This window comes from Passer montanus, unplaced genomic scaffold (assembly GCF_014805655.1).
Source record: "Passer montanus isolate IOZ18808 unplaced genomic scaffold, ASM1480565v1 scaffold55, whole genome shotgun sequence".
NCBI classification, from domain to species: domain Eukaryota; kingdom Metazoa; phylum Chordata; class Aves; order Passeriformes; family Passeridae; genus Passer; species Passer montanus.
The window spans coordinates 4,088,561-4,112,778 of record NW_024370485.1 but is presented as its reverse complement, the minus strand read 5'-3'; the positions used below and the strand labels follow the sequence as shown (position 1 = coordinate 4,112,778).

Here is a 24,218-nt window from a genome sequence, read left to right as displayed (position 1 = left end):
CACAAATGTGAAGAAAGCAGCAAAGAAGTGTCTGGACACACATGCACACAGAGATCCCTGAACAGCCCTGGGGGTACAAGTTTACTTGACACAATGCTGTGTATAAGAGATGACAAATCCTCAACTCCCATGGACTTTGAGGACAGATGGAATCAAATCAACACCTTTCCACTCTGACAGGAGAAATGCACTCTGTTTGGGCTGAGGAATCCTTGACTGGGTCAGCTTCATCTTTGAATTTAAATCTCTCCATTCACTTCGTTCTTTCCTATGCTATTCTTCTTTATCCCCCAGTGCAAACTTCGAAATCTGTCTTTCTTTCCCTCTTACCCTGGAGGTTTGTTTTACCTTGTTTCTCATTCCAGTCTTACCACGCAATACAGAATGTGCCAAATCTGTTGTGTTGCACCATTTATATTAAATGCCATGGAACTGACTAACTTGGGTGACTTTAAGAGTGAAATTTTTAACTTGGGGTAATGACATTTGTTAATTTTTTGTGAGACTCATATACCTAACCACCTGGTTTCTTTACAGAACTAGAATTTTGATAATTTTCATAATCCAAATTTACAACTTTAATTGGTCTATGCCTTTTTAAATTTTTATTAATTGTATGAAGAATTTTAAACAGTGCTGCCCGAGGGCCAGTTCTTTAACTGCTCAATATGGGAAAAGCTTTATTGAAACCATGGGGTTTTATGTGCACTAGATAAGGCTCTGGCCTCTCTTTCAAGGCAAAGAATTTCAGCCCTAATTTAGTATGTAGGGGATAATTTTAGTAGTGTGAATAAGTCCAGCTTAGCTCAAGAAATTGCTTATGTGTCTGCCCCCCTTGTTGAGTTAAAATACCTCAGACTAGAAGATCAGTGAAGAGTATTACACATCTTAGACTTCACTGCCTATGCTGTAATGGAACTGACAGTGTGACACAATATACAGTAATAAACAACCAAACCTGAATTACAGTTGTAAAGATAAATCTGTTAATTGACAAGAAAGAAAGATTTTCTTTGTTTTTAAAATACTTCTGTCATATGCTTACTTGCAGGTGTTATAAAGAAATTACATGTCCCACACCTGAAGCAGATTAGTAAATACTGGACTCAGAAGATCAGACATCTGCTCTGAGATGAGCTCCACCAGCCTCCAAACCCACTCATAAAGATGACACTTTGGCTGCCTAAATCGAGATTACAGCAACCTTGAAAGCACCTTACAGCTATCCTGCCTGCCCATCAGCTGCCTTGCCAAGAGGACATCTCTTGTAGGTCTGTGTTTTATCTGCCACTCCTAGATGGATACTGCAGAGTCCCTATGGTGACTCAAACCATGTTTAGACAATGGAAACAAACCCTTGATCCTTGTTACCAGCTTCAGAATCTTTTCCTCATGTAAATGGCAGTGTCTTTACCTTGTGCTGAGTCCAATCGGACTGTCTCAATTACATAAATTAATCTCAGCCTCTAATTCACAGCAAAATACTGTGGTATGTCACAGGTGGGAGGTGTATTTTCCTGAAGTACATCTTTTAGGAAACATTTTCCCCGTTACACATCTTTCTTTTGGTTTCAGGCCCTGCAATCACTATCATATATGATTCTCAATATGAATGCAGTACTAAAATCTCTACCAGCACTTTGTTTCAAGGCATAAAACCATGAAGCTTTTAAAGTGCCTGTGTTGATCCTGCTCTACAAACAGGTGATGTAAATGGTGATATAAACCATTTAGTGACTAGTGTACACACACTACAGTGATTTAACTTTAAAAACTGTCCTCTATGGATCACACCTGAATAGACAGTTGTAAGTAAGTAAGAATACTTAATATATGAAATTCAGTCAGTGATGGCCAATTTTGACAGGTCAGTTAACCCATGTAGAAGAACTTTTGTCTCTTGGAAGCACAGCTTTTTCAATCAGTGTGTTGAGAGTGATTGATTTTCTATATTCATCCTGCATCTGGTGTTCGTATTGAACACTCCTGCTGTTACTCCACCAATTGCTACAAGGGAAATCTTGGTTAGATTTAGGCTATATGTTGTACAAAAAGGGTGGCCAAACTCTAGAACATGGGGCCAGGGAGCATGTGAAACCTCAGTGTTTGGAGACTCGACGCTCATCTGTACAAGGTGCTGAGCAACTGGGTCTGCGTTGGTCCTGCATTAAATGAGTTTGGATGGTGTCCAGAGAGCCCCTGCAATCCCTTCCATCCTTTTGTGCCTTTTTTTTTAGACCTCATTTACATTCTCAAAACAGAAGACCAAATATACAAACCTTAACTGAATTCTAAAATCAGTCACTGAAAACTACCTAATATTTACTCTGTTCTGATGCCACTAGTCCGCTCTGATAGAATCTACTGCTGCACAATCTTACTCTACACCTGGACAAAGCTCTTCAAGCTTCAATTCTGAGCTTCCTGCATGCTTGAGTCTCTGAGTCCAGTCTTTCAAAATGGCCACAGCACAATTGATGTCTATTTACTCATATCTGTTATAATTCATCCTGCTTTTATACTCTACTTGTTAATAGTGAAAAATATGCTATTACACTGACATTATAGCTTCATTTTATTGAATTAATAGGTTTTTACTCAGCCTTCTTTTCTTCAGGACAAAACATGGAAAAATGAGTGGCAACATGACTGGGTAAAGTGTATGCAAAGGCTAAATATGAAGTGAGCAAGGTCTTTACATTTCTCCCTAACGCACAGGGAGAAATCCTCCCTGAATGTCACTCCATTAAGTGATGTTCAATAAAGAGTTTCAAGCTTGTCCAGTACAAAAAGGGAAGGTTTTGTATTCTTTGTCTAGGAAGAGCTAAGACTGGGAAAGCAATAAGAATTCAGTAGTAAGCTGTACTGGCATAGGTGGCAGGTAAAGAATGTAAGAAGGCAAAGCCCTTCTTTAACACCTTGCCAAATCCCAAAGCAGCATCTATATTGAATTTTCTCTTAGTAGTCAAAATGCACAAAACCAAAGTCACACTTTCTTTCCCCATCTGGGTGTCTTTATAAAACATATGTGTTAGCTTCCCCCCTAGTTAAGGCAGTTCATCTTTTTCTGACAGCAATCCCGCATTCTCTGTCCCAAAGGACACTACCCTTCCAACCTCCTGTGCAACATACCTTCAGGTCAGATACATCTCTGTAGCACTGCTCAGAACGGGTGTGATCAGAAAGCTGCACATTCCAGAAACATGGGAGCTGGTAGACAAGGAAGGGATTTTGTTTGATGACTGCATTGAAGATATCCTAGCAGAAAAAAAACAAAACAGAGAAACATTTGTGTTTGTTGTTTCTACTGCGTGAGGTGATCTCAACTTCTGCCCCAGCTGACTCTCCTTCTCCCCTTCACAGGCAGAAATTCCAATGGTGATAAAAGGTGGAGTCTGTAAACCTTTCTCCATAATTCTGTTGCCTTGGAGGGTGATGTTAATCTAAGGGATGATATATAGATCCAGACAAGAGGAACAAGCTCTCCTGACGCACAGAGCTAAGGGACTACAGTAAAGTTTTCTAACATTCATCTTGTACTGCTGGCATGAGGTGTGGCTCCTGTTCTAGTCACCAGGGAGAGTAACAGGCAGTAAAAGACACAGTGCCAGCTGGTACTGATTACTGCACCACTTTTTAACAAAGGGGAGGAAAGCGAATCTGGCAGCTAAATTGGTTCAAGGTGAATGACTAGACGTGACTTTAGCTAGCACTTTATTGTTGCAACAAGTACTCCAGGTACTTTATGGATAAGGCATGTAGGACAGATTGCAGAGCCGCCTACACCATGAGGGACAGAAAGTGTTTTGCCCCTAAGCAGCCATTCTGTTGGAGAAGTATGTTAAAAGGACAATCTGAGGGTAAGGTATTAAGGAGAAGACACAAGCAGCCCTCCCCTGCTCTGCAAAATTCTGCCCCATGCAGGTATTAGACAGCAACTCAGGATCTGACTGAAAAAACAGTGAAGTTGCAAGAATTTTTTTAATGATCCTCAGGAGTTGTTGGATCACCCTGCAGAGATGCTGTACAAAGTGCACACCTCCATGTACACAATAAGGAGCGTGTCTCCTTTGTGGTGACTGGTCAGGAGCCAGAGGTAACTCAGAAGGAGAACAAATATCTAAATACGATGCTGGACTGAGTTAACATGTTCAAGCTGTTGAGCAAGAATTATTGGTTCAGGTCTAGTAGTATGTTAACAGCGTTTCTGGGTTTAAACTGAGAGCTGGCAAGAAGCACAAATTGAAAAACTATTTCTATGTTTAGGCACACTATTTCTTCTCTAGGCCTCAGTTTCCTATCTGTAGCAGGGAGACAGCAGCACTTTTGTCTTTACAGGGCTGCTGTGGCAAGGAGTACATTAAAAGACATCTGGGACTCATCTGCCAGAAACAGTAAAGAAATATCAGGAGACTTAAAACTAAAGTCTGATTAGACAATAACCAGTGGGGAAAGACACAGTTTATTTGGACTTCTGGTGCCTGGAGAGTTCTGTGTTAAAGAAGGGAGAACAGAAAATGAAAGCTTGAAAACCCCTTTTGTCCCTCTTATGAATCATCTGAGCAGAGGAGGTAAAAATGCCAGTGTTGTAAGAGGAATCAAACTTTGTGACTAAATCTCCATTCTCTTCCACATTTTGCCCAGAATGATTCAACAGATGTTGACTACAGGCACAACAGCTTTCCCTTGCCTTTTCCCACATCTCATCCTCTCTCTACTTCTTTCCTTCCCCAACCCATGGCTCAGTGCTTGTCCTGCAGTCCTGCAATGTCCTACTCACCTGGTCAGCCAGTGAAGTGGACAGCATGCTCATCAGCTCCCGCTCCGCCGTCAGTCTCCACATCTGCTCCCACTTCATCTTCCGCAATTTATCGAGGAGCAGCAAGATCACCCCTGAAGGGAAACATGGGGCAGAGACAAAGGGAACCCATGATGTCATGTACCTGCCAAGGCCCACCCTGCCCATGTGCTGATTCAGCAGCTAAAACACGACATGAAGTTATCTGACACATCTGATTGCAATCCTTGAAACTTCTCTGAGAAACAGATTATCAGTGCTGGTTACAACCTAGACCTCGAGAGGGCCAGCCATTAAGGCACCAAGTCTGCACAGAACAGGATCCTCAAATGGGAAATTTTAAGTTGGAAGAAAGGTACCTCAACATGCATTGTATTCCTCAGTTGCTTTTTGGCTGGCCAAAATTCCTAGTGCACAAGAAGGGAAAACAGCAGAAGCAATGATGCTGGATTGAAACATCAGCAAAACCTTTCCTACAGTGTCTTAGAAAAATCTGCTTGAAAAATGAATTTGGAAAGGCTTAGATAAGAGTGCTGTCATGGGGAATGAATGCAGACTGAAGGACCACAAAGAAGGAGTACAGATAAACAGCAGCCTTGCAGGCTGACAGAAACCACCTAGTAAAATCAATGATGGGTTCTGTGTTGTTTCATATCTTCATTAGTGGAGGGAGGAAGTAAACAGAACAGTAACGACATCTGCAAATGACATTTAACAAGAGGTCTTACAAAAAAATATCACGGCAACTGTAGAGAACCATAGCAGCTACACAGAAGAATACGAAATGACAAAAAGCAGGCACAGGGAAAAGCTGCCTCAGGGAGTCCAAGTTGATAAAACTAAAAGTAATGAGAAAAAGAAAGGAAATGTAGTCTGAATGCTTAAGAAAAACTCTCCTAAAACCGCTGCGGTGAAATAACTAAAAATGGCAGATAAACTACTTTATTTCATGAGTCTTTCCAAATCAGACCACACCAGGATTAGAAAATGTACTTGGAAAAGTGCTGCTCTGGTTGGGAGAGGACATAGGTGGTTTCAGTTACTTCCTATATTTAGTTTCTATGACATGGCAAGTTTCTTTCTAGTAAAACCTGGCACTGCTATGAATAAAAAGCAAACCTCTTCTGGCCATGCATTTGGTGGCCTATTTTAGTTATGTTTTCTGTTTAGTCCATCTGGTTCCCAAGGATGCTGGAACCTGTGATGGAGGGATCCCCTTTCATCTTCAGTCAACCTTTCTGCTTCCAGCAGTTGGATTGCAAAGGGACACACTGTCACAGCATGCTACAGTCTATTTATGCCAGTGTGTTTGTCTTCTCTCCAGCATAAGGAAAGTCTATTTTGGAGTATGTAATGTGCATGCATGAGCTTCTAAGAGAGCATTATGCATTGTCTGAATCAGTGTGAAAGAGGTTCCTTGTGCTGCAGCAATAAACTGGGTGGGAGATCACCTCTCTGGGAGAGGATTTTTTCCAGCTGGAAAGAACTGTCAGCTTTGCAGTGAAATGCAACTGAGAAGGTTCTTTATTAAGAAAAATAAAGAATAATGGTAAGATTCAGTTAACTGCAATAAGATAGTTTTTATAATTCATAGACAATAGGCCAATTTTTCTTAATTTCTCTAAGCCTCCTGTCTGAGGAAGAAAAGGGTAAATATTTTAATATGTGCAGTATTCTCTTTTTTTTTGACTTCCACTTTTATGCTAGCAGCAGATTATGGCATTGCAGCTAACAAGATTATGCTGTCCTGAGGGGCTATCATGGTAACATCTGAGAGTGGAAGAGGCAGATGGAGTGAAAAAACTGGAATATATGTGAGAAAGGATGTACTAAATTATAATGCAATCATGGCTACTGAAAATTTTCACAAAGTTTTACTGTTTCACCATCAAAACTAATTTCAGTGTGACTTCTATTTTAATTCACCTGTAGGCTTGAGTTTAACACCTTTGTACAGTTGCTATTTAGGCTTCTAATTTACTGCTGCCGGAGAATACTTATAGCAAGTTTAAATATTTACTCATTAGTATTAGTGAAAATAAGATATTTCTACTAAGAGGAGAATTTAATACTACTCAGTGTTATTGAGTCCAACAGCAAAGCAAAAGCATGTGTTTTGGGAACTTTTAAAACAGTTCACACAGAAGAAAAATTAGGTTTTTTTCAGAACCGTGAACTTCAGGTTCTCCTCTATATTGTTGTGCTGTCAAAAGCAAACAAGTAACAAATGAACTAACTTCAATCTACACAATTAGTGTGCAGGCAAAGTGTCTGAAATAAGGAAAGGAAAATATTTGCCTCAGGAACCGCTTCCCTCAGAGTCAAATTGAGTGAAATCTCAGACTAAATTCAAGATGACATACAGCTGAACATAAGGGGAAAAGGGACTCACTCTCATCTGCTGTGCTGGGAGAAGAAGAGACTGGAGGAAAAACAAGAAATGAAAGGAATATTTTATTAACATCTGGCCCCAGGCAGCAGGGCTTCTGATTTTTTGAGAAGTGCAGCATCTTCCTGCCTTAACCTACCTGAGAAAAACAGAAGGAAAGCTTGGCAGCAAACAAAGAACAAGAGAAAAGTGGCAACCCAAACATCTCATGAGTATTAAACAAATTATGATCGGCCACAGAACACCCTATTTTCTTTGTCCTGAGGAAATAGTTCAGGCATATCCAGAGATGTAAATATCTCAAAGATCTAGGAGAAAAAGAATGCTTTATTACTAAATTTGTGGAAAACATCCTCGTCTTGTTATAACTTGAATGGCATTTCTCTCCTGCTGCTTGATGAGATTTTGCTTGAACTACCAAAATTTGACAGATTCTGAACTGCTCAAACAGGCAAACAAACAAGAAAGCAAACAAACAAACAAAGCAGTTTCTCAAAAATGTCATTTAAGGACACACTAAAAACACAGCTCCAAAAGCAAAAAAAACCACCAAACACCTCCCCCTAAGAACAAAAAAAAATATACTGGTGAATAAATTGAATAAAACAGGGCAATAAAGCTGAATTAACATATTAGGATTAAAATGTTTCAGGTGGAAAGCACTGCATAATTTTTTTGGTACATTTTAGAACTCAATTTACTTGAAAATAATTTTATTCTCAAAATTGATACAAATTAAAAATGTTATTGAAAATTATTATAAGATCTGAAAAGGAAAATAAATTTTCTATTTATTTAAACTAACCAAAGTTTGGGAGTCATCTTTTCCATCCTTTTCCCATTTTTTGATTCAATCGAAAACAACTTTTTTGTTCTTCCAATGTTTTCACTAAGCAATGGTTTCCAGACATGCTTTAAGACATGTCAGCAAATTTGTTCTTTTTTGTTTGCTTTTGTTAATCTGCTCCAGTACACAATATTTTATTTCATTTTTCTGAACAGTAAATTGAAAGTCTGCAGAAAGATCAGCCATTTCCCTTGGAATACTACCAAGCATCCCCTTCTCTTGCTTCTGGAACAAAGACAATGGCTCCTCCTGAAATTCAGAGAGGAACATATAGTAGAGCTGGAAGCAATAAACAACATTTTAAGACAGAACAGAATCACTTAGAGATGTTATAGTGAAACTGGACAAGCTTTCAAACTCAATCAATTTATTACAATGGGCCTTTTAAGGTGCCTGAAAATACTACTCAGTGCTGTGGGAGAAGAAAATGTAGTTCCTAAGAAACCATTTTATATAGGATCTTGGCTGTTCCTTTTGGGTGGAACAGGATGTTTTTGTGAGCCTTTGAGGCAATGCCATCTTATATGAGCAGCACCTCATCTATCCCTGTCAGGTTTTTAAAAATTCTTCTTGAAATTAGGCCTGCAACAGTGAACCAGCTAGACAAACAACAAGTAGATATCATCGTAATATCCAAAACAGATAGGTAAGACATGCTTCAAAATACATCATAAAGCAATAGTGAGTTTTAAAAAAATGGCTGGGATTTTGCTATAGCTCAGCAGCACACTGAAGACCACACACCAAACCACTGAGTCTGAGAGAAATAATGAACTTACTGAGCCTGTAAGAAATAATGTTTAAAAGGCCTGAAATTATTCAGATTTTGTAATACATATCTGAGTCAGACATTTAGGGCATGCTTTGTGAAAGAGATGTGGCACCAAAAATTTGAATGCATAGGAGCTATGGAAGAGCCTTGTAGCTCTGCTGTCCTAGGAGATGCTCCATGATAGTGCTGACTGCTGAGTACTCTAGCAAATACTTGCAACTTCTTTTAATTCTGATTGTACCTAAAGTCAATGGAAACTGTCCCAGTGCATAATGCTAGGAATGTGACTGTGCCTTGCTGGTCAGGGCTCCAATGACCAGTTTTGTTAAGGACTGCATTTGGAATCCACTGAGCCACAGCTTCACACCACTGACTGTGGCCTCTGTTTTCCACCCACAGCACCAAGAGCAAACAGAAAAACACAAGTGTATGGCTTTTAGGGATTAAAACATTAAATTAAATTAAAGCTATAATTCCAAAACAAGCCACTGCACACATTTTAAAATTTACGTCTTTGTGTGGTTGAAATTCCCAGCATTTATCTCACTTGGTTTACAGACTATCTGTTGCTCATAATTTGACCAGCCATATCATTAATGTAATAAAGCCATATTTTTCTACAGCTTTTAATATGATGTGACTGAAGGACTGTCATTCTAGCACATTTCTGGAGCACCCTGATACATTATTTAACCATGAACTTACATGTTCCAGCCTTCTTTTCTCAAAAAAGCTTTTCACCATCTAAAATACCCAAACTAATACAAACTTGCAGGGATGTACAATGTGTTCATTGAGAATAAGTGATGATTCCACGTTGGAACTTTTCTCTCACAAAACTGAACAGGGCTGAGAAGCTGTTTTGAAACAAAGTGTGTGTCCCTCCAGGCACAGTGACACAATGCAATAGTCCTTGTTCTCTGCACATGTATTAAAAGTGAAGTTGTCATAGGGCACATTTTGAAATGTTGTGCAGTCACTCTGTTGGGAGGCTGGTTCCTCCTGAAGCATTATAAGCATTTTGCTTATACTTCCTGATGACCATTTAATGAAATAGAAGACTTTTACTGTATTTATGCTCTTCTTTCCAAGTATGCTACTTTTCCTTAGGCAGAATTAAGATGAATGTTTTACTCAAGCATAGTTCTAACTTCTTATTATTGAGCTGCTCACTGTAGCTCAGAATGTCCCAGTTTTCTGGTTCTTTACTGCTTAGATGCTATTTTTCCTGAGCAATTTGGAAGAAGATAAACATGTTTTCTATCTTCTATTTTATGACTTCCACTTCTGGGGGAATTTCTCCAACTTTCTTAAAGCCTCAAAGCTGCTACAGAGGAATTTTCTTGATTCCAGAGTCTAGAAGGTCTGGAGGAGAGGAATCATGAACCATAAAACTTTGAGCAGGTCTATGGAGGAAAACCTCTGCTACTTAGAGACCATCCTGCTCAGTAATGCTCTCTCCTTTTATCTCCCAGAGTCTAGTGAAGAGAACTAACAGTTCCACAGGCCTTTCAGAGGTCAGCAAAGAATAATCATCTCTAGACCTGAAGAAATTGGCCTTCTCTCACACAGATCCCAAGCATATAAAGTCCCAAGCAGTAAAAATTCACACACTTAACAGCCCAAATTGCTGAGAAGATTTGTCTAACGTGGAAAACAACATGGCTGGAAAATAACCAAAATATTAGGAAAGCAAAAAATGGAAACTAGGGGTTCTTCCCAGCTCCTGTACTTGCTTGGGCATCAAGGAAGACATTAAGGATAGTAACTTTCCTCAAAAGTCTGTATCCTGAACTCTCTGCAAAGGGTTGTTGGAGACAAAAACCATCTGTGAAGAAGCTCCTTACATGGCTTTTAAAAAACTCCTGCTTACTCACAGCCTTTGTACCCTGTGACCCTTGTGAGTATATAGCACAGAGAAATTGCATTTTAGAGGCAAAAAAGAAATATTCCAGGGAGTTCTCTTTTGGTAAGCTATGGAAATGGCTTCTAAGAAGGGAAAAAACCCTGTAAGAGGCACATCATTAAAATCTCATAAAATTCAAAAGAATGGAAAGTTTTTGCTGAGCACCTTTAAATCTCAGAGAGTGTGCTCTAACCTCAGCCCTGCAAAGGGAGAGAGGAGGGAGGTTTCAGCCTTTATACACTGCAGCACCACGGCAGTGGCCACACGAAGCTGAGATCTGTCTCAAGGACATTTCACACCACTGCCCTGCACAAGGATCAGCTGACACTGCTCCGTGTGCATCTCTGCACATGTCTGAAGCACATCTGAAGGTGCCAAAGTGGCCACTAGCTAAAAGATGGCCAGGTACACATCTTATTATAAAGCATTTTGAAATGTGAGATTTAAAAAGAAAAGTGATATTGGGTGGGGGAGGGGTATGAATGTAGAAAATTTCTACGAAGTTTTAAAGAACTTTTCCTCTCTGCAATATTAAAACTGCAGTAAATTCTTACACACAAGATTAGCTGTGGTTTCATTTGCCTGTGTGCTTAGGTGGCTTCAACAGAAAAACAAAGTCCTGATTAAATACTTATTTAGGTGATAAAGTCAGAAAGGATAATTTTTCACTCTTGCATAACAGAGGTCAGAGGATTTTTCAAAATCAGTTTGGGGCCTACTAGAGCACAACTTCTAGAAAAAAAAAATCAGTCTTTATTTAAAGATTTACAATAATGGATAGTCTAACACAAACTTTGATAAGTTATTCCAATGCATAATTACCCTGATGAAGGGTGCTTCCCTTATTCTAATTTGAACATCTCTTTGAACTTTCAGTCATTTGATCTTGCTGAACCTTTGCTAAATTGGCAAGACCTCCATTAAGAAATGTTATTTTTTCCTCCAAACATTAATAACCTAGGATCAAATTATCCTTTGACTTGCTCCCAGATAACCTCCTGGAGCCATTTTTCCAAACTTAATGAGAAATTTTCCAGTATTATCGCTGAATTTTGCAAATTTTTAAGTGGTCATCTTTGACCTGTGGAGCTTAGCCCTGGACAAGTAGTTAAATCTACATTTTAAAATATATACAGTCCAAGAACTGGTCCCCAGCACCCAGAGCACCAAAGCCCTGGGGGTGTGTGTACACCTGGGGTTGTGCATGCACTGCTCAGGGTCTGGCTCTTTCCTGAGCACACCCTGCTGGCCACATTCATCCTGCTCAGCACTTGTCTCTGAGGTCTAGTTTATGCTCCTTCAGTTGTTAGACAGAATGATTATTCTGTTTGCATTTCTCAGTGTGGATAACATTATGAGAGAGCCATGTCACAGTTTGCTAGACTGGAGTGGTTTTAGCAAGGAACAGAGGGTCTGTGTTGCGTGCACTGGAGAATGTCATCAGGACATGCTTGGAATAGTAATCTTCTGATGTCACACTTAAGGACTGGAAAGAGGTGACAAATGGAGTGTAGTCCTATCCATGCTAGAAATACTTACTGAACTGTGAACAAATTACAATAAATATTATTAGTTTTATATTTTTTTTTTAATGAAAGACAGTTTGGTTCCTCAGAAAGATAGGATACCAACTAACTTCTGTGTCCTGTGGATAAACAGGGAGCCAAGATTGAAGGATGAACTGGGCAGCTAAGTTACCTGGCAGTGTAGATATCAGGTATGACAGGAGTAAAAAGCTTCCATCCCATACAAAACAAATGCATCTCCTGTACTCATACTTGAAATGACTCTGGTTGTACATCCAATGATCACACAAAGTATTTTGTCAATCATAACAGACCTGGAGTTCATCTAATTATTCATCCTGGACTGATTGTCATACATCTCTTAATTCTTCCAGAACGTAGAATTCTTCATGTCAGTGCCTCAAAACACAGAATTGTGAGTGAGTGTCACAACTCTACAAAAAGGCAAAGGAACTGGACTTTGGGTGAGCTGTGCTGAAGAGGAATCACAGAAGAATACAGACTGTATAGGGTTACTGTGCAGGAGGTCCAGTCATTGGATCTCCGTGTGCAGGTATGTTTGGAAAAAGGGATCACACATGGATAAAAACTGAGGAAGTCTGCTGAAATTTGTTGACTATTTACCCTGTTGAAAGAAAGTATGTCTTCCAAAAGTAATTTATCTTGGACTCTCCACCAAAGAAACACCTACCTTTAAAAGAAAAAAGAATCTGTTTCTAAATCCTTGGCTCTTGTAAATCAGCTTAATTCTCTTTAATGTAAGAATCAGGCATTTATATCAGATCTGGACCTTATTCATGATACTTATCTATGTTTTATTCTTCCACAGCAAGCAGTAAAAAGTGAATGGTAACAGCGACCACTGCTTTAAATCATGTTTGGCTTTTTGGTTTTGATCCTCTCAAAGACACCACATTCAATAGGGGTCAAAATATCAACAATTTTACAAGGTTTCCACTTGGGACTATGTGAAGAGGAAAAAAGCAGCCTGCACAGGTGCTAATTATTTTGGCTGGCTTTTAGTCTTAACAGTGTCTGCCTTATACTTTCCATCACAGTGGAGAAGAGCTTTCAAAAGCAGTTTCTAATATTAAGTGTAGTCCACAAGGGTAATTGTAACAATGGGCACAGTGAGCAAGAACCCATCACAGCTTTTCTGGGTCTGGTGTTCACTCAACATCTCACCAACAAAGGAGGAGATGCGGTTCAGGGCTGAACGACCTGAAAGGTATTTCTTTCTGTTTGGATGACAAAGAGGTTTGGAGTTTTGTATTCAGAAAAAAGCAGAAAACTTCTCCCTGCCTTCCCCCCCCCCCGCCCCCGCCTTAATGGGCAGTTTATTGACTGAGTGAGATTCAGGAGGAATAGAACATTCTAAGAAATGGATTAGGGGAATGAAAGCAGCAGCACACAATGAACAAGCCTGGAAATTAACTACAGCATTTAAAAAAAAAACAACTCAGGAAACATAATCCTTCCTGCACACCCACTTATTTTCTAGTAACAGAGAGAAGGATTAGGTTCACAACAGAAATACAGGGATTTGCCTAAGGAGCTGTTTATCATGCTCATATAGCCAAACTCAGGTACAGCTTGGGTAAGAAGCTTGCAAAGTTGGACTGCCAAGTTCGGAGGGTTGTGTTCAGTAATAAAACACCCAGATGGTGCTCAGTTACAGGGGGTATTCCAAGAGTTGGTGCTGAGCCTGATACTGTTAAGCATTCAGGGAAATGGGATAGAATGTGTCCTAGGCAATGTAACATGTGACACCACATTGGGCTGTGGCCTAATTCCCTGGGGATGGGCACCTACACAGGATCCTTGACTGGACAAGTGGCTAAGAGGAAGATCCTAAAATTCAACAGAAAGTCCTGAATGGTACTATTCCTAAATGGAGAGTATATGCTGGAGGACAGGTGGATAGAAAGGAGATTTCCAGGAGGAGTCCTAAGAAACTGGGTGGACAGCAAGTAGAACATGAGCCAGCAGTGCAACCTTGGGGCAATATTCCACATGTTGGGCTATATTAGCCCTCACGTCATGGTAAGCGATTACCACTCTTGGCTCAGCACTTGTAAGACCTCATCTGAAGCACTGTTTTGGATTCCTCAGTCAAATAAATACCCTGACATGCTGGAGTAAATCCATCAGAGAGCAGCCCAAATGGTCATGGGCCTGGCATTCATAAGGAGAAGCTGGGAGAACTGGCCTTCTTCAGCCTGAAGAAGAAAAGACTGAGGGATCTCTTGTTGGTTTTTAAAACCACTTAATGGAGCAACACTTTTCTGACAGATGCACAGAGACAGAATGAGAGGTAACAGTCACATACTGCAGCGAAGGAAAATCTAATTACATATTATGAATTTTTACTTTTATTTTTCACTGAATAGAAAAATAGTGGCTGACTACAGGAGCAGGCTGCTCTGAGAGGTGTCCATGAAGACACTTGAAACTCAGCTGGAAGAGGCCCTGAGCAACCTGAGCTGACTTTCAGAGGACCAAAAGACCTCGGGAGATCTTTTCTGACCTAAATTGCCTATAATTCAACAGTTCTTCTTGAGGAAAACTTCTTTTTTCACTGTCTGTGACTTGAGAACAACTGTGTAGAGATGATCTGCATATAGAGTGTACTGCAGTGCTCCTGTCCTCCCCTGAGCTCACTTCGACAAAGATTGGTGCAGAGGGGAAGGCAGAGGAGCTACAGCACCAACAATTAAAGCCAGGATGTAGCTGAACATAAAGACAACATGGAAAGGCAAGAAATGAGCTGCTTCTTCTGAGATCTGTGTCTACTCAGTTTGGCAGATTCTTCTCTTTCAAAGTCTCTTGGTATTTTTTTAAAGGGGGAAGGTTTGTCCTGCACTTAGTTTGCCCTAACACGAAATGCTAGGTTGCCCTAGCACCTAAGAGAGTGATCTGACTATGACCAAATCCAACTGGTTTTGTTGGCACTCTCTTAGTGGGAATGACTTTGACACGGGGTAGAAAGACATCTTAGTCACTCTGCTACTTTCTGTGACGGGCAGAAAGCTTCCTATTAAGAGTCCAAAGAAGGAGTCCAACTGTGATGCCTCTTTTCTTTGTTTCGGGACTGCGGCTAAAACTGCTGTCTCTGTCTCTACAAAAAGGAACTGTCTTTCCACAATCACTTTTATTAGCACAATGAGAAACTGAAAGTGAACTTGCACTTCAGAAGGAAACGTACTGGTTTTACTATCACCATGCATTTGTCTGGGCTTCTCCCATCATATAATAGAAGGTTTTGTTCTCAGTGTAGACACCTGGATGCCTTTACTAAGCTTTTATGTGCAAGTCTTTCATCCAAATTTAACCTGCTAATGATTGTCCCTCTACAATAAAGAGGGCACTTCAGACTGCTGGACAACTGATTACTACAATAATTACTGATCAAGGTATGTATGTTCACATAAAGAACTGCCTTGATCAAGCTAAAAATAAAACACTTCAAAATGATTTTTTAAATCATTACATTGGAATGCTACATATAAATGCCTGATTTATGTACATTACATGGAGAACTTTACAGTGTGGGCTCAGGTCAGACCAATAAAACTCCCAAAACAAGGACAATCTAATCAACTAAAAAGAAATAAATTTTATTTACTCCAATACAACTAGAATCTAGTATAGACTGTCTAGACGCCATCTTTTTTTTAATCACAGGTTTCCTACAAGATAAATGTTTTTAGTGTTTCAAAGCAAGTCTGGTGGCGTTTTTTAAAAACAGTTTTTGTGCGGGCTGAGAGACTCAATTGCTAAAGGAGTAGAGGAGGTATCTGAGAGAATGCCATGAACATTAGACTAATTCAGCCACAGTAATGTCTTTACTAATGGATAGGCCTCTCAAACTAGAGACACCATTTTCAAAATCAAATACATATTGACCCTTATTTCAGAAATGTCAAACATGATGTAAATAAGTTCTTAGCACATCACATGCTTTAGAAAGCGCATGAGAAAGACCTGAAATGAAGCTATACTTTGAGGATAGTCACCTCTAAGATAACTTATTTTTAAGTGCAAGCTACAGATTATAGACAACAAAGATAGAGATGTGGTCATCAAAAAGCAGAATTATCACTTTAGCTTCCCACCTTTGACACAAACAGAGTGATATTTCTTGCTGAGACTAAAAGCAACCATAGGCTGGCATTCCTAAACTGCTACCTGGACAATGTGCACAGTATTTGTACTTCAAAGGCACCTCTACATGTATAAAGCTCAAGTGTATCACCATGCTTTGCACTGAGAACAGTATATACTGAGTAAACTCACAGTGTCTTAATAGAAGAATAATCTAATCCAAAAACCTGGCACAATACGAACCTAAGTAGATGAAGAAAATGCTGCTTTTTGACTTGTCATCAGTGTTGGACATTAGTTTTTTATCAATTAAAATGCATTTTTCATCTGTTTGCAAAGGCTTCTGTACTTTGATCCAACCCAAATGACAGCACTTCCATTACCAAACATGACAAATGTTTGAACTAATGGGAGACAGGATTATTGCAATGGCTTTAGAGGGGGCATGGCTAAGCTTGGTCAGGCCACGATGGTGGGTTTAAGAGGTTCTACAAACCATGGCTTTACTGACTTTTTCATTCACTGAGACAATTTGACATCCTCCTCTCTCAAGCAGCCAACATACAGGAGTACAATTACCACAATGTCATGAGCCTGTGGAGCTCGGCTGAAAGATGCTACTGGGTTTCTGGAGCAGGACCACAGGCAGTGCCATGACTACCAACAGCCCACTCTGCACTGCTTCACAAAGTCATTTGTTTTCTGCACTGAAGATGCACAGAATCATCATGAAGGAGCACAGGATGTGATCCAGGCTTATTTAATATAAACAGTCTGTTCTGTGCTTGTCTTTCATCACTCAGATTTGTTAAATATTATGCAAAAAATGACATAACACATGCTTTCAATTTCCAATTCCACTTCCACAGGTCCTTTTTTTTCCAGGGAAACAATAAAGGAGAGAGATTTATTCTAGCACTCTTCCAGTCATTACAAACACAGGAGTAATAAGGCACAGTACACACATAGCTTAGTAATCGTTAGGTGCTAGCCATTCCCTTCTGTTCCCAATCCACAAATCTGGTAATGTCACATTTCCCAGTGTGGGAGTATGAATTCTCTGCTCAAGCTGTTGAGACACCTCCTTATAGTTTCCGGTGGCTACAGAGGCAGTGCATTTCAGATGAACCTCAAATCCTCAGTATGGGCTTCTGTATTCTAGGAGTCTGAAATCCCCAGGGCCAAAGTTTTTTAAAATTACCCCCAGGACCCAAATTATAGATTTATCCCAAAGCTCCATTTGGCAGGCATGGGGTCCAATCTCAGCTGATGAAGCTGGCTCTGCTGCACTAAAGCCAGAGAAGCCAGAGGTGATTCACATCCCTGACAAAGTGGTCAGAAGCCTTAACAGTCACCAGATACTGCTTTTAAAAGCTATTCTCCACCATGATGGAAAGTATAAGGCAGACTAAAAGTACTAAAAAAAAAAAGGGTACTAAAAGCTTTTATGTTTAGAATTTCTTTCATAAGATACTTTTCTGAGGACTAAGATGACTGCTACTCCTGAAATGAACATTAAACTATACAGTGCAACTCTGAAGCTGTCAGTTTAACATCTGTAAAAAGAAAAATCATAGTGTAGCATTACTTTGAAAAGCACAGTTTAGCCAGTGAAAGATGATATAGTTACAGAGCAAGAAATTGTGCTTGAATTAGTGTATGAGCAATCTGGAAGAGTTAACTCAGTGCAGACAACCAACATAGAGTGGATGTTACATAAAAAAGGCATTTGATTAAGCAGCTTACTGAGTGTTTACCAGTAAAGTACAGGAAAAAATTTGGAAACCTTTGTGGTACAGAAGGAATTGTGTCTAAAATGGTTGAGGAGAGAATGTAATCACAAATAAAGAATGATTCTAACTTAACACCTTAAACACTAATTAAATCATCTGACTTTGGGTTTGGTCTGGTTTTTCAACAATTATATTATTATGGACTAAAGTATGACTTGGATTATCTGCCTGTGAAAATGAGGAAGAATGAAAAACAACCAAATAAAATCTTTCCTTGAAAATCTGTATTGGCTGTCAGGAGATCTGTCCTGGGCATACAATGAAGAGAGGAGTGCAAATGCTTACTGGGTTTAAAGAACCAGTGAAGAAGGAACAAACAGAACTTTGCCTTTAATACATCTGCCTTCTGGGACTCTCCCAACCTATATGTCGTCCAGAGAGGCTCAGGCATAGAAAGATAAGAGTGAAAGAGAAATTATCTTCAGAAACTGTGAGGAGCAGTAGAACACTTTTGACTTTGAGAGGTGCTTCAAAATCAAATCTGCCAGGGTTAGGTCTGGCTGAAGAGGCTCACATAAAAATCTCTTTTCTTAGGATTGTATCCTAGGTCTGTAGTAAATACTCTCCCAAGAGCAAGAGCAGAGTCTGTCTGAGAGCCTCCTCCTGATCCAGTTCTGTTTAGCTCATTAAAGTTTCAGGAGTTTGGGGGTCCTTTTGGAGTTCCTAAGTATGGCTCGAGGTACCTGAATTTCCATGCCTTCCCCCTCCTGGACCGCTGCCTTTCATGAGTGTTTTGCTTAGAGATACTGCCTCTCTTTTCGGTGTCCCCCTGCTTTAGTTTTCTGAATCCTCCTTGGCCACACAATTGCGTTCAATGTCAATTATTTTTATTTACTGAACACATCAAACAAGACTCAGTTTCATCTTCCCTGAGAAATGTATAACTTCAGTCTCTGCTAGATTACTGAGGCAAACAGTTAATTCAATCAAGGAATTTATATTAAAGGGTGCTGATTCTGTCAATAACCTCGTCTCTTACTTCTCAGATGTTGCACCGTTTCGCTCAGTGACCTCTTGTTCCACATCCTTGAAAAAACAACATTCCACTTCTTATGATCACTTGTCAATCTTCCATACATTACCTACCTTCTGGTTTTCTTTCTAGAAAAAGTTTTTATAACTACAAGGTAAGTTGTGTGAAAAAAGAAATTGTGAGGAAAATAAAATCTTGTGCAGGATTATGGGATTTTGCATGGCTTGATAGGTATGTATTAATACAAAAATAAACACATGCAGTATATGTGAAGGACTGCAGATATTTGATTATTTTTGCTTTCACTGTAAGGTTTATGTGATATACTGACATTTGGTATTCCTATAAACCATTTGGAAGAGTTAAGTTAAGACGATGTAAATTAAAGCCTCACAGAATTTTTTTTAACCTTAGCATTTTAGATATAAATGTATGTATTTTATACTACCCACCATACATTACTGCATTATTCTGATCTTATATGGTTGTGTCAGATTTCTCTCTGCCAGCATTAAAATGGCAGAAAGGAAAAAGCAAAAGTACAGCAGAAAGAAGGTAGCTACAGAAGGTGGTCATCTCTCAGTAGAATGAAAGATACTGGCTTGTGGTGTAACAGTGAACTGAATTGACACCAACAAGTTGAACTGTGTATAACAAAAGCCTTCAGATTTCAGGAAAAATCCTTGAAACTTATCTCTGTCTCATGCTTTGCGGGGGCTGGGGAACAGGGGTGGGCAGACCTAGCCTTTGTATTTGCAATTCTGGCAAAGAAGAGATAGGAAACAAACCCATTCTGCCAAGATCTTGTTTCCACACCAATCTGTGTTCTGTTAGGCTATTCTTTTGAACATTTCCAGAGAACAGAGATGCTATGCAGACACTAAAATACAAATTCACAAAACGTAGCGAGATTCCCGCAAATATACATAGGAATATAGAAATAAGATGACCCAAACACACAACTTCTTGAGTCCTTTTTCTAGTTTGTTTAATTTAATCCAATATATTTCTGTGAAGCAAAATCACTTTTATGGTGAGTAATTTCCTGATAGTGCAGGGATATTTAAATGGACTCATCTGTTCCAAATGGAGGCTTCACCATCTGTTCTGGCCTTTTATTACAAAGAGAGAGAGAGAACCTAACTCACTGCATCAGCATTTAAAGGCCTGCATTGGAATGATTTAGGTATATATGTGTGTTCTTTATGCACCTGGTATGTTTTCTCACATACCAAACATAAATCAGTGAGAAGACCTGTCTCTTGTAACCTAATACATTCTCTGATCTAGTGCCTTTATTCCTTTCTCGTGGCAGCAGAAACTGATGGCCAGTAGCTTGCATTTTATTAGGACAATTATGACCCTGTTGGTGTCCGGCAGGGGTTATTATCTTTATTGGGCTAACATTTTGTGATACCATTTACTTCTCTACAGAAAATTATCAACTCCTATTCATTCCCTCTTGCTGGGCCTATATACAAGTCATTGTGGACAGAAATCTTGTAGGAGATGTGCTGAAGACCTGTCAAGATTGCTGAAAAGCTCTGTTCCTCCCCAAAGGATGTCACACAATCTTTTTAAACACCATTTAGAGAAGACCAGAAATTCCAAAATGCATTTCATTGCATCATTTTTCCTTTTTAGAAAGAAAAATTTAGCTGTAGCTTAGGAAGGGGGGTGCAAATTATCTCTCTATACCAGGAGACTGACTGCAGGTGTTAATTCAAAGCAAACCCTGAGGTCCTACCTGTGTTGTAGCCCCTCCCAAGCGCTGGCCAGGGCCGATGGTTCTTCCAGAGATTGCCCAAATACCAATCACTCTGGTTCTCCACCAAGCCAAGAACTTGCTGCCCTGGAAAACGAGCAAATTACAAGAATATCATAAGATGTAAGACAGTCAAGAAATGGAAAACACACAGGAAATCTGGAGAGGGACAACCAGTGGAAGAAGGCAGAAGATGGGGTGCTGCCTTCCTTCCATGCCTTCAGAATAAAGCAGCTTATGTAACAGACAAGCAGGCCTGGCACAACAAATTCAGCACGGCTCATTTCTTCCCTTCTTCCCTGGCTAGCCTGAGTAATTAAACACTGTGGGATCCTTTGTCATGCTGACAGAAATATGTCATCCAGACAAATCTGAATGCTGCTTGATTTTGGAATACAATGATGGAGAATACTCCTACTGAGAATTAAGTGTTGGTAAAATGATCATCTAATATGAAGACCTGTTCATACTCTGATGGAGATAACATAATTGAAGAACAAAGCTCAACATCACAAAGAGTGACTGAGAAAACAGAATGACACATATTATCCCTTTTGCTTAAAAAAATACTGGATTTGAAAAGTTTACCTACATCAGAAAGTTGCACTGTTTTAATTTAAAGAGAGTAATTTAAAAGTCATTTAGGTGAGCCTGTGTAGAATGCTGCATAGAAATTATGACTTCAGTTTTATTTCAGTTTATCTTGAATTGATTAGCAGCTGGCGTCAGCTAGAGTAAAATGTATTTTAAACCAAATGTGTCTAGAAGGTTTGCACTGCTCAAAAATCAACCAAGAAATGAATGTTTGTACAGATAAGGACTTAATTAGGTATCCTAAAATGTGGTGTATAAAATGTAAATAAGAGAAATGATTGAAAGGATGCTGTGGTAATGGAGGATGGATGGAAGGGGAGAATTTGGATTTTTTTTTGCATTTGGATCCAGTCAGAGAAAGGAAAAGGAATGGTGCTTTGAAAGAGGGACATGCTCAGGGAGGGCACTGAGACAAGTACTGGAAATTATTTTGCAACCTTTTGAAAAAGCAATTAAGGATCATGCTTTGAAGGCTCATTTTCAAATCCCAGCTATGCTCATAAAATTGTGTGTATGGTCACAGCAGTGCACTGCAAGCCTGAAATGATCATTGTATGTTGCTTACATAGAATCACAGCTATTTCAGTATGGTCTAACACAAGGTTGGGCTGAGAACAAGACATAAAGACAGATATGATTAACTCAATTTTATAATTGGCTTGAAAAGTGCTTGCAATACTCTCCTGTGGTATCTGTAATTCAGTGGAATGTCAGTAACCCCAATGTGTCTTGAATGCTGTTTCAAAGAGTGTGAGCAGCAGTGATTGGCCAAGGTATATTAAAAAAAACCAAGCCAGAACACTATGAAAGCATTCAAGGAGTGAATGGAAATCAATATAAAAATAACTTTGAGAGATTACCAAATCCACTCCACACTACCCTAGCATCATCCTACTCTATCCTAATGACAACCTGACACTTCTCACCAGACCTTATTTTCCAGTGATGTATCTCCTATTCCATTACACATTTATTATACAGTATATATAATTTTTCATATTAGATCCCATAAATAATTTTAAGAAGGTGGAAAATCTGGGAGAGATCAAAGGGATCATATCAAAGACCCATTGGTGCTACTGAAAACTGGTAATACTAACAGAGTGCAATGCACAAGAAAATGAAGGAAATTACAAGCCAGAAGCAAACACAACCTAAGCAATTCTGTTCATACAGATAAACGACAGCATCTCTCAACCTATGAGACACCTGGAACACACTGGAGATCACATCAGAAATCACAAGCCATATACTGTGAGGAAATATGAAAGGAATCTCAACTGCCTGAATGGAGCCTAAGGCAAAAAGAGCTGAAGGACACAATTTAAACCAACACTTGTTGACTCCAAGCTGGAAGTCTGCCTGTTTATAACCACTCCCTTACAGCTGAAGCAGAATAAATCAAGATAAGAAACATTGGCTAATAAGGGATGAGGAGAAATAAAGAAACCAAACCAACAGAAAATGCAGGTGCAGCTGGGCTGGAATGGGTTGGCACAGTTGGTAGGAAGAGACTGACCCTGCCCATAATCTACTAGCACATTTCACAACCCAGCAGTCCACAGATCCTTCTCAGGGTACAGCTAGCTACAGTAGTACAGCTACCACCAAAAGAAATGTCAGAATTCCTTTTGCAAGAAGCAGATACCTTCTTTATCATGGAGCATCAATCTGCTTTCATTATTTTAGTCTCATGGATTTCCCAACATACTACAGACTTCAGCCTTTAAAACAATGGATAGGGAAAAAATGAACAAACCTTAATGGTTTTCATTTCTCATGTACAAGTCAAAAATCTCAGTTCTAATAACTTACCCCTGAAATACTTATTTCTCAATTATTATTTCTTATGCCAAGATAAACTAAAAAAGGTTCCAGAAATTATGTTGCCATGTATTTACTGTAGTTGCATAATTTCTTTCTGTATTTTCACTTTATTTTTAATGACACGAGAAAAACATCTCACTCTCATCAGTATTCCTTGAGGTTTCATATGGGACACAGACGAAGGCAGAAATGAACATCATGTAAGCTTTAAGGCTCAGATACATGGATCAGATAATGTGACTTACTGTGTATGAACTGAGCTGGAATAACTGCCTGTACATGCCCTTTTAGCTTGTCACAAACACACAGCAAAACGTATGAGCTAACACCCTCTGGTTTGCTATTGCAATGGCCTGGGAATGTGCACCCATTCACACACTGTCCTAGGGTAGAGCATTATGCAACTTGTCAGGCTGTTTTAACTCTTACTGGTGCCTAAAAGCCTATTAGGCAGATGTGATAGCTTGTCTCCCAAGCCACCTTGGAGAAAATTATGGAGATATGCTTTCCATCTTCTCTAGTATATTTCTATTTTCTCTAGGCTGGAATAGTGTTGCTGTCTGTGCCAAAGAATATATTTTATTTTCCTTTACAATTGTCTCTGTGATCTTGACTTAAGGCAGAAGTAATCCTGAACACCAGACCTCAGCTGCATAGCAAATATTAATGTTTCCAAAAAGGTTTTCATCCTGAATCAATACAGAAAAAAGAAAATCAGAAATATTTTCTGGAAGACATTCCCCAAATATTTTGATCTGAAGATATCAAAATAACGTCAAAGAACGTACAACCATCCTCATGTTAAATAATAAAAAACAATGTGACACATAATCAAGATGCATAATATGTACCCTGTAGACCACATTATTCCATGTATCTCAAAGTTCAAACAAAAAAAATTCTGAAGTTGTGTCCTTCCAATTA

General features: G+C 39.3%; 1 protein-coding gene across 2 annotated transcripts in view; it reads right to left on the bottom strand.

The window, feature by feature from the left end:
* LARGE1 (LARGE xylosyl- and glucuronyltransferase 1) overlaps positions 1-24,218 on the bottom strand; it is a 280,581-nt gene that overhangs the window by 48,501 nt on the left and 207,862 nt on the right. For both annotated transcript variants that reach the window (XM_039725272.1, XM_039725273.1), the window contains 3 exons: positions 20,856-20,960; positions 4,781-4,893; positions 3,133-3,258 (listed from right to left, as the gene is read on the bottom strand). In XM_039725272.1, the coding sequence (XP_039581206.1) occupies positions 3,133-3,258; positions 4,781-4,893; positions 20,856-20,960 (344 nt within the window). The remainder of the gene's footprint in view (positions 1-3,132; positions 3,259-4,780; positions 4,894-20,855; positions 20,961-24,218) is intronic.